Consider the following 11,684-nt stretch of genomic DNA (forward strand, 5'->3'; position numbering starts at 1 on the left):
GGATAAAACTTTAATTACTAGTGATGCTGGAAATAATCCTTATGAAATCCCGTTGTTTGCAATAAATAACGTTCACTAACAGCTGAAAAGGTTTGCTAAAGGGATAAAAATGCTTGAACTCTACAATAGAGTTTTGATTTTTCTTTACCCGTTTACACCATTAGCATTTTTGCGATATTCCTGCTATTTTTAAAGGATCCGTTCATCTAGTCACAGGAGGGGAAATATAATTTCCCTTACAAATCATTGAAGTATTTTTGATTCTATTAAACTTGTTACGGCGTTGTGATAATGACTGGGCTGTGTTTTAACGGATCCATAAACGACTGTAGGTGTTTTGCATAACAGCACATTCACAGAGCGTGTCATCATGCTAGCCTTTGCCCCAGTCAGCGGAGGTACGTAAAGTACAACAACCCACTTCTCCACTACTTTTACAGAGGACACGACGCACTGCTACTTGACAGAAAATGTCTCGTCCTCTGGAGAGACTCCGAGTCATTATCAACCATCTTGACAGACATCCTGCGGGGATTGTATCTTTTTTAATTCGTATTTGCGATAAATCGGCTCGTTGGAGGCTCTTAGCCTATAGCGAAGCAGTGAGCGCCCGATAACACTGATACTCCGCTACTGGGAACCCGCGGTGGACTGCAGGCCTCCCGGAGAATACTGACATAAGGACAGGAGCTGAATGCCTGTAACTATTCTTGCGCTGTTAACACCGCTAGTTATTTTCGTGTTCGCCGTTGTTTCTCTACAAGTGTGTTTGTTTGGACTGCATATCATTTGCAATAAACGTTTTTAATGCTAGCTAGCTGGAGACATTTATAACTGTTACTTAGGGATCGGAAACGACTGTTATTGGATTATTGTCTATATCAACCTGTTAAATAATAGGTGTAATCTGTTAGGTCTATCTGTAGATAGGTCAACTTAAAGATAAGCTAGTTACAAATTTATACATGTGATTTGTTTTTTTAAAAAGTGTTGTCGGTTTCCCTGGTTTTAATATGGAGCACCAATGCAGATTTTCACATAAAAGACATTTTCACATATTTTGGCAGAAAGGCAGAATGTTTCACTGTAAAATCTTGGAAATGATCTGAAATCTATAAATCATAATCTCTCGCTGCTGTATAGCAGACATTTCCCCCGTGTTTTTTGTTTTTGTTATCCTTGACTGATTTGCTGAAGAGAGCTGCACCCACGTCTGCTGAAACCGTCAGCTACGGTCACCCACAGAGACTGAGGTAAGGACACACCTAAGCTCCGCGTCGGGCTAAAGGTTTTTATGCACTCAGCAATCATGTTTATCGTTCACCTTTCCCACAGTTTCTTCTATTGATCAGGTCCACAGTGTCCCACTTTTCTGCTCTCCATGTGTAATAGCAAGTGGTGCCACAGTGCCATTGGCTCAAAAGGCAAGGCAAGCTTTTTTATTTTTTTATTTTTTTCAATTTGGCAGGTATACTTTGGATAATGACCTGCTGACCCCGGAACAGCGGCTCTTCTATGAGGAAAATGGCTTCCTTCTCATCAGAAATCTGGTGTCCAAGCAGGACATCGACAGGTTCAGGTAACATCAGACACTTGGCAATAAATAATAAATGAAATAAGTACTTTTTAAAAAGCACAAACACATAAAATAATTATTTTTACTTGAATAGGTTACAGTTCAAAATATTGATTATTTATTTTATGCCAGCCTTTGGCAGATCCCCCATCATTTCAATCAGTTTTAGCTTTCATCCCCTTTGAGCTAGCTTTCTTCTGATTGGCTGGCCCTCGTACAGAAGGTAGACAAGGATACCTGATCTTTCATAAGCAGGAAAACTAAATATTTACAGCGGTCCAAAGGCTGATCGTTTTATCTCTTGGAGATTATTCATACATGCACTGTACTCAGTATGTGAAAGTTTGGCCATAGGAAAATCTACCAATTTTACAGTGACTGTTTAAGGAACACTTTAATCAGAGTGTAGAATCAAGTCAGTTAAACTTATGGGATATTGATCTGGTCATTTAATTAGCAGAGGGGTTGTTATTCCATTTCAGCTGTTTTGGTGTTAATGAAATTAACAACAGGTGTACTAGAGGAGCAACAGTGAGACAACTCCCAAAACAGGCACAGTTTTACAGCTGGAGGACAGTGACATTTTACCTGCTCATCTGACTGTTTTTATTACACTAGTTTTGCATTTGGCTAGGGTCAGTGTCACTACTGGCAGCATGAGGGGAGACCCTACAGATCTTGCATAGGTAGTTTAACTCCTCCAAGATGGAACATCAATACATGCCATTGCCTGAAGTTTTGCAGTCCAGTACAGTCTCAAGATCATGGTAGAGATTTCAACAGACAGACAGTTACTCTAGGAGAGCTGGACAGGGCTGTAGAAGGTCCTTAACCCATCAGCAGGACCAGTATCTGCTCATTGTCTGCAAGGAAGAACAGGTTGAGCACTCCCAGAGCCACAAATGACCTCCAGCTGTTTACTGGTGTGAATGTCTCTGACTAAAGTATCAGAAATGTGACTTTATGAGGGCGGACCAATGTCCTCTAGTGGGCCCTGCACTCACTGCTCACTGCTTGGCATTTGTCATAAGATACCAGAATTGTCAGGTCCACCACTGGCACCCTTTTTTTTCACAGAGGAGAGCAGGTTCACTCTGAGCACATGTGACAGACGTGAAAGGCTCTGGCGAATCCGTGAAGAACATTACGCTGCCTGTAACATTGTTTAGCATGACCGGTTTGGTGGTGAGTCAGTAATAGTCTTTGGAGGCAAATCCATGAAGGGACACAGACCTACAGGCTTGGCAACAGCATCCTTGAAATCCTTGGACTCAGTCTCAGACCCTACATTGGTGCAGCAAGTCCTGGGTTTGTCCTGGTGAATGACAGTGCACAGCTTCATGTGGTGAGAGTGCACAGTCAGTTCCTGGAGGATGTAGTAGTTGATGCCATTGACTGACCTCCATACTCACCTTACCTAAACCTAACAGAACATCTGTGAGACATGTTTCCGTCCTGACTGTTGTGTGTGTGTGTTTTGGTGCCTCCTTCAGGGGGGAGTTTGAACGGATCTGTCGACAGGAAATAAAGGTTCCCGGTCTGGTGGTGATGAGAGACGTGGCTATAGCAAAGTCCGAGTTTGTCCCACATCAGAGAGCTGTCTCAAAAGTGCAGGACTTTCAGGAGGATCCTGAGCTGTTCCGGTACTGCTCTCTACCAAAGGTACTGGAACGCCACATACAAACAAAGACAATACACACAGCAGTAGGGTTTTTCGTAGGGCTGGGCCATATTATACCCTTTACAGTAATACCGGTACAATGTTATGCAACAATAAGAAAATAAAATATTGCAATAGAATATGGGTAAAACGCGCATGCGCAGTGCCTTTGTTTTCATATGCACATGGCCGAAAAAGCATGGCGGCAACGGAGAATGAGGCATCCATGAAAGCAGAATTTATTGAATTTAACAGAGTTAGAAATTAGCGGAAGTTAGCTCACTAGTTTCGCTAGTTACCTAAACATGATATAGCATGTTCTGACTGAGAGATTTCTGAAAAAATTAAAACGTACAGCTCTGCTATCACTTCCAACATAAATGAGGACAGAAAACTAAACAGCAGTGACATTTGTAGTGACACAGCTATGTTAGCATAACATAACCACTGAAACTGGAGGATGGACGCTAAGTTTTTTTCCACTCGATAAAAGTTAACGTGAAGGTTCCTGATGGTTAGGGACAAATGCAATCGCATGGCAGGATGCTCTAAATCAGGGGTGGGCAATTCCAGGCCCCGAGGGCTGGTGTCCTGCAGGTTTTAGATCTCACCTTGGATCAACACACCTGAATCAGATGATTAGTTCATTACCAGGCCTCTGGAGAACTTCAGGACATGTTGAGGAGCTAATTTAGCCATTTAAATCAGCTGTGTTGGTTCAAGGACACATCTAAAACCTGCAGGGACACCGGCCCTCGGGACCTGGAATTGCCCACCCCTGCTCTAAATGGACCAAACTTCAGTCAGGAAAACAACTGAGATAATCCATCCACAATACGAGGTTAGTCATTAATATACTGCAACAACATGGGAATAGAGCAGCTGCCAGAGAGTTCAATGAATCAATGGTACGGAAGTGGGGGAAGCAAGAAGTTGGATAAATCTGACTGTTTTGTCAAAGGATGGTTGTTTTTTCTGTGTTAATTGCCAAATTAATTCTGATAAAAAGGGTTTGGTGCCTCACAGAGGTGCTATCAGTAATCACACAGGTGATAAAGCAGAAAACATTACATGGACTTCAATCATTAATCTGGATGTCTAAATGTTTTTCACAAACAAAAAAATGAATAGGCATTGAATTTGTTTCTTTTGATAAACAATGAAATAAGTCAAGCCTGAAGACTATCAGAACAAAAATTTTTGCTTTTCTTTATCAGATCCTGAAGTATGTTGAGTGTTTCATTGGACCGAACATCATGGCAATGCACACAATGCTGATCAACAAACCTCCTGATGCAGGTATTTCAATTCTCACTAAAATGTTTGGCCCACAAAGTCACAAATACTTAATACTTATTTGGATGCTGCGTACTTCTTGGGTTTACTCTTAAACTCAGTATTTTTAGGTACGTGACTCTTTTTAGGACAAGTATTGTGCAGATAAATAATAACCAATGTAATAACTGGACGTGTCCCTTAGTTTTGTCTCCCTCTTATGGCAGTGATCATAATTACATCAACACTCTTGATGTGTGCTTGATTGTTATTAGCTTTTCTTTTTAGACTGTGCTAGTAATCTTCCCTCTGAACGGCCAGTTCTTTATCTATCTGAAGCATCAATCCATTTCTTAAGCTCAAACATAACATAGAGTATCTTTAAGGTGTGATTTGTGTGAAGAAAATAAAATGAAAACGAGTTTGGGACCGTAATGTCTAACGTGTCTTCTGTCATTCCAGGTAAGAAGACGTCCCGTCACCCGATGCATCAGGATCTGCATTACTTTCCCTTTCGACCAGTCGATCGGATCGTCTGTGCGTGGACAGCTATGGAGACTGTGAACAGACAGAACGGCTGCCTGGTCGTCCTGCCAGGATCACACAAGGGCACGCTGCAGGAACATGACTATCCTGAGTGGGAGGTACACACAACACTGTAACAGCTACAGTCATGCCTGCTAGGATGTACACACACAGAGTGTTTAAATAATTGCATGTGTCCTCAGGGCGGGGTGAACAAGATGTACCATGGAGTCCGAGACTATGACCCGGAGCACCCCAGGGTGCACCTAGAAATGGAAAAGGGTGACACAGTCTTCTTCCACCCACTGCTCATCCACGGATCTGGCATGAACCAGACACAGGGCTTCCGCAAGGTACTGCATTACCCAGAGTCCACCTGAGATCCTGATATTTTCTAATGCAAATTAGCTCCATACAACCACATGATTATTTGTGGTATTTCTTTTTGCATACGAGTAATGAGGTGTGATATCTGTGTGTGTTTTCACAGGCCATCTCCTGCCACTATGCCAGCGGTGATTGCTATTACATTGACGTGAAAGGAACCACACAGGAAAACATAGAGAAAGAGGTGAAGGAGATCATAGTGAGGAGGCACGCTGTTGGTGATGAACTCACTTTCAAGGTCAGACACGTACATCCAAGCTTCATTTATCTTATTCTTTCCATTATTACTTTTTGATTAAAAGGAGGTGCTGTGGTCATGTAGTCCATGCAAGGCTACTTCAAAATAAAATCTTTTGAAATCAACGTTTCACATTTGTAATCAGCCTTTTTGTAGTCTGCCACATATCATCAATGTTTGTACATATGCACGTAATGATCGCCTGAGCTTTATTCAAACGTCTTAACTTAATGATTTTAATCTATTTATAAAAAGTTAAAATTACAGTGGCATCGTTAGGTAACAACATCCCTGGTCTGTCTCGTTATCGTTTACAAGCCCCCGTTATAAGATCCTGTTATGGGCTACATTTACCTCGAGGTCAGCCTCTGCTTAGCATGTGTGCCAGGAAGCGTGCAACCTGGCGTGTCATTATATATATAAAACAGAAACTGAGCGCAGCAAGATACTCAGTTAATGCATCTTTAGAATGAAGTGTGGCTTAGTGGATGTAATTGCCCTAAACGAGAAAACAACCTGAGAATAAAGACTGTGTAGAAACTTTCCTGCTGAAATTGAATTAAAGTCACATTCTTCCCATTATATGAACAAAACACCCGACAGACATTTCAGGAAATTGGCAACAGAGTCAGACAGAATACAACACATTGGTTTTACTTTATGTAAACACAAAGATAAAAAACATCAAACCTGGCTTACATGTAACCACCATCTGCTAAACCTTTCAAACACGGCTTAAATAAGATTGCTATTATTATGAGCTGGCTCATAATGAGCAGCTGATGTCTGATGAAAAGCTAAAGGAATTTCTGTTCCTGTAAACTCCAAAATTTGCTATTAGAATAACATTAAAACAGAGGAAAATAAAAGGGATTTGTTTTTGTGGCTAACCTCTCCTTCAAATCCGTCTCTCTCACAGGACACCTGGGCAATTCGGGGTCGTCTGGTGCAGGGAGAGAGGATTTCGATGTGAAGACGCTTCTGCGGGGTGATGAAACTGAGCTCAAACTTCGCCATCTCAGCACAGCGGCTGAATGAGAAGCAACAGGCTTTGGATCACTGCAGCAAAGTTTTCGGGTTTTTCTGCTGAGGGCTCTGCAAGGGCTTCAAACAACTCTTATCTAATTTATGCGAAAACAGTCACTGATTTTCTTTCACCTAAATGCACTGGATTAGTCTGCATATAATTCAACATTTAACAGTGTTTTACTGCACAGAGATCCTTCTAAAATCCATCTGTAAAGTTGTTTAGCCAAGTGGGAAAAAAAGAAGACATTAATTACACAAATGAGGATTCTAAATAATAATTGATTTTTGCATAAAGAAAACCGAGTGTGTTACGAGTGACAGAGTGTGAAGTTCAAAAAGGGATTAAGTGGAAAGAAAGATTAATGAAAGTGTTTAAGTGATGTTGCACTTGTGAATTGACACTAACAGAGGCCTTAATCTTGCGGCATTCTGCCTTGTAAATTAATGAGAATGTTTATTTTTGCATCTTTAATGGCATTTTTAATCTTTCAACAGGAGTTTTTGAGCTTCATGTAATAAATGTAGTGTATTTTGCTAATATTAGCAATAAAACTCAGAATTGACTGCTATATAAACAGACTGTGGTTTTGAGTTTCATACACAGAAAGTTTGGGGTTTGTAATAATTTAAGTTCCAGTGACTGGATTAAACCGGACGGTAATCATCCACTCACTCCTACAAAATAGAACTTTCTCTGTTGAGCGCACAAGAAACTTAACTCGAATTCAAGAGGAGAGTCATTTGAGGTGGTTTGTTTTTATCTGATAGTCCCTGTCTGTGTGGAGCTTGCAAGTTCTCCCTGTTCCTGTGTGTGTTGTCTCCTGGTACTCTGGCTTCCTCTCACAGTCCAGATAAATGCTTGTTAGGTTAATTGATTTTAAATTTCTGTGGGTGTTATTGTGTCTGTGCACTTATACTGGTGACCTGTCTAGGGCGTATCCCACCCTTTGCCCTATGATAACTGTGATAGGCTCCAACCCACCCTGAATTAGATAAGTGCTTCTTTTTATGTTCCTGTTATCGCAGTTGCTGTTTTGTCCAGCGGTGAGGCTAATTCAGACTCATTTGCCTGAATCTGTATGACCTTCTAGTTACACAATATTCATAAGCAGCGAAAGACAGTGACATGGCTTTAGTAAAGTCTCCACATAGTGAGAGACTCCAAGTCGTACTAGCTTCTGGAGATCCTGTGTGAAATGTGGAGGTCAAACAATGACACTGATACCTGAAAACAGAATGGCTCCAAAACACAAGGCATCAAGGAAAAACATATCACGGTCACCAGATTCTTACCTGCAACCTTCTGGTTGTACCTAGGAGAGTGTGATTTGCTTTGAAGATTTAACATGAAGAGTTACGTATAGCCAAACAGGTCTGGTAAACAAGCTGCTCAAGAACTATGTCACTTTGTTGTTGAGGCCTATCTGTTGTGGAGTTAGGCAGCACACCACAAATGTGAGCATCAGCATTTGAACCTGATATAGTTGGATGAAAAGCAGTGCAAGGTAATTAGTAACTGCTTGCCCTCCACTGGAAGAAAGAAAAAGGTTTTGTGAGGCCAGATCTGAAAGTTTTAACTTTGAAAATGGGAGGAAACAGAGTTGTAAAACACTGATGAACTTCTCTGTTTAACATTGAATTAAAGTCAAAGTGGCTGGCACTTGATGATAGTGGCAGTCATATGACTGGAAAAATTAATTAGTTGTTTTTAAAAGCAGCACTGCTAAGAGTGAGTCGACGTGGTTACATTTCAACAAAGCCTTTGTTCAAAAGCATGAAAGTCGAGCTGAACTTTGAGACCGTCATGGTCACTAAAAGCAAGCCTAGAAAAACATATATGTTACATAAGTACATGTTGTCATGCGGAGGAAAATGCAAAAGAGGACACTTAAACCATACCAGCATAAGCACTTTGCAATCATTGCATCCGGTTTTTCTTTTTTCTTTCCCCCTTTCTCTCACCCTCTCTCTCGCACTTTTTCCCCCCTTCACTCTGCACGCGAGCCTTGTGCTTTACGCTGGGCAGAGGGGGGAGGGGCGGTAGTTACACTCGCAGTAGCACAGGAACAGAGCAGAAGGGAAAGAGAGAGAGAAAGAGAGCCAGGGACAACAACGTCACATTAGAAAGGTATAGTAATCATCCACAACTATTTTCAGTTGCGGATGATAAAGGATTCAGAAAGTTTATTCATGCAGGCCCATATGACAGAGAATGTGCATCTTCTTTTTGTTTTCATATTTTAATTTATATTTAATTGTGTTGTGGTTTGCAGTGTTTTGTGTTGTTTCACTTAAAATTTGTTTAAAAGGAAAAAGCTGAAAATTTAAATAGTTAAAAGTTGAAATGTAAATAGTTGGTTTTTGTATTATATGATTTATTTATTACATTTTATGTGGAGTGAATAAATAAAAGTATATTTACAGTGGCCCCTAGCGACAAAGAACGTACAAACTCCAAAACACGTACAAACTCCAAAACACATACAAAACACAACTGCTCCAGGATGCTAGGCGCAGTGTTGAGCTTTTGTTACCTAGTGGTTACACAAGCCAGGAAGTACCAACGACCGGATTTGGTGTGTGGTAGTAACAGGTAAATGAACTTCTTTTTTTTTTTTTTTTTTGAATATATATGAGTGCTTGTGTATAAATACACAAACAATACACATATGCTTTCAATTATGTAATTTAAGTGATCTAGGTAGCTCTGTTAAGGAAGTTCAGTTAACGCTAGAAATGTGTTTTGGAGTTTGTACTTGCTTTGTCTCTTGGGGCCACCGCATATATTCATATATAAACATATATAAATAAAACCACGAGTTTTTTTTACATTAGTAATTCCTTTTGTGCGTAATTTTTTTATTGTTGTTAAACAGCTTCATGCTTTGAGCCACAACTGAGCCCAATCAAGGCCTTATTTTAGATTCATTGGAGCCCTAACATTCGTGAACGTGGGAATCAAAACTCTTCCTGCAAGTCAGTTGCCCTTTGTTTCTCTAGGTGGATGAGTTCATACAGCCTCTGCTTTTCCTACAGATAACTGTGTTTGTAGTTTAAGGAGCTTGTAGCAAAACGTAAATACTGAAATTTTCTATAAATCATATGAAATAAAGCATAATAGACTTTTTTTAAATGGCACTTTTATAACTGTTGTCTTAACAAACCACCCACTGTGCATTTTTCTCTTTCTATGTACTGCAGAGGAATGGTTTATTTCAGGAGCTTCATTCAGGTTTCAGAATGCATCACAGTACAGAAACAGCCTTAGTGAAGGTTACAAATGATCTTCTTATAGCCTTTGATAGTCGAGTCATCTCTGTGTTTGTCCTGCTAGGGCCAATACTGCTGACCATAATATTTTATTACAGTGATTAGAGCATGCTGTAGGTATGTGCTGCAGTGGTTTGAATCATATATATCTAATAGACTCCAATTTGTTCATGTAAATGGACACACTAAGGTTAATTATGGAGTTCCACAGGGTTCAGTGCTAGAACCAATTCTGTTTACATTATACATGCTTCCCTTAGACAGTATCATCAGAAGGTATAGCATACATTTTCACTGCTATGCAGATGACACCCAACTTTATCTTTCCATGAAGCCAGATAACACACACCAATTAGTTAAACTGCAGAAATGTCTTAAAGACATAAAGACCTGGAAAATTTGGTTCTCTAGTAACACTGTGAGGAATCTTTGAGTTGTTTTTGACCAGAAGGTCTTAAATAATCATGCCCCATCTTGTCTTACAGACCTCATAGTACTGTATCACCCAAATAGAGCACTTTGCTCTCATACTGCTGGCTTACTTGTAGTAAGCCGGGCTACTGAAGCTACTGAAAAGTAGAATGAGAGGCAGAATCTTTCAGTCCCCTCTTCTGTGGAACCAGCTCTTAGTTTAGATTCAGGAGACAGACAGCCTCTTTACTTTAAAACTGTGGTAAAAACTTATCGTTAGAGCTGGATCAGGTGACCCTGAATCCCCTCTTAGTTATGCTGCAAAAGGCTTAACCACTGTTTCCCTCCCCACTCTCACCAAGTAATAACCAAGGGGGTTATCTGATTGCTAAGGTTTTCTCTATATTATTGTAGGTCCTTTACGTTACAATATAAAGCTGATTGAAGTGACTGCTGTTGTGATTTGGCGCTATATAAACAGGAACAGAAACTCTGCCTCTATAAAATGTTCCTTTTATACCCATCATGACTATCCCATTTTAAACATTTGTTTTTTGTGTACTACTGTGAATAAAATATGGGTTTATGAGATCCACAAGTCATTGCATTCTGTTTTTACATCTCATCCCAACTTTTTTGGAATTGTGGTTATATAAAACATGGCCAAATAAAAAAGCTCAGGGTTCACCCTGCTTAATGATCCTTTTTCCTATTTTTTTGGCTCTGTATGATGTCAACAAAAACAAATATCTCTAATATGCTCGCCTCAGGTACATGAATCTGGCGGCAAAACATGTGAGCGTACTGCAACAGGGTCAAAGAATGAACATGTGGAGATAGAAATGAGAATAATAGTTCCTCTTTAAATTTTGAGTTGCAATTTAAATTGGTCTCTGCAGATTTTACCCTGGAGTGTTTGTGATCTGAAATTTCCTTTGAAGGAAACTCAACAGTCCTACTCAGAAAACATTAAACAGAAAATGAGCCAGAAGTCAGAACCTGTTTGCAAGACACACATAGTTACAGATGCATACGCAGCATGTGTGTGCATGTGTAAATATGGGTTATATATATGCATATGCATATACCAGTGATGGGATTTCCAGCTCTTTTTAGAGAACCGGCTCTTTTGGCTCGGCTCACTAAAAAGAGCCAGCTCTTTCGGCTCCCAACTGGCTCTTCAGGTTGTTTTGTTGCTTTAATTAATATATTATTAAGGTAAGGGATATTCCTATGGAACAAAGCTTGTGTTTCTGGCTCCCAGTTTTATTATTTAACATCTTCCAGCAGTCACAAAAGTAGCTGGTTTTCTC

The 11,684-nt window shown here is 40.1% G+C and overlaps 1 protein-coding gene across 1 annotated transcript; it reads left to right on the forward strand.

Annotated features, from left to right (window-relative positions):
• Positions 1-406: 406 nt before the first annotated feature.
• phyh (phytanoyl-CoA 2-hydroxylase) lies at positions 407-7,254 on the forward strand. The gene is made up of 9 exons (XM_085375624.1): positions 407-536; positions 1,198-1,253; positions 1,469-1,579; positions 3,070-3,238; positions 4,454-4,535; positions 4,974-5,155; positions 5,240-5,389; positions 5,527-5,661; positions 6,581-7,254. Exons 1-9 carry the CDS (start codon positions 471-473, stop codon positions 6,632-6,634), a joined length of 1,005 nt encoding a protein of 334 aa, XP_085231750.1. The 5' UTR covers positions 407-470; the 3' UTR covers positions 6,635-7,254.
• The last annotated feature ends 4,430 nt before the right edge of the window (positions 7,255-11,684 follow it).

The sequence above is a fragment of the Diplotaxodon limnothrissa genome, linkage group LG17, assembly GCF_057381915.1.
Source record: "Diplotaxodon limnothrissa isolate DT_005_m linkage group LG17, D_limnothrissa_male_GT1.1, whole genome shotgun sequence".
NCBI lineage: Eukaryota > Metazoa > Chordata > Actinopteri > Cichliformes > Cichlidae > Diplotaxodon > Diplotaxodon limnothrissa.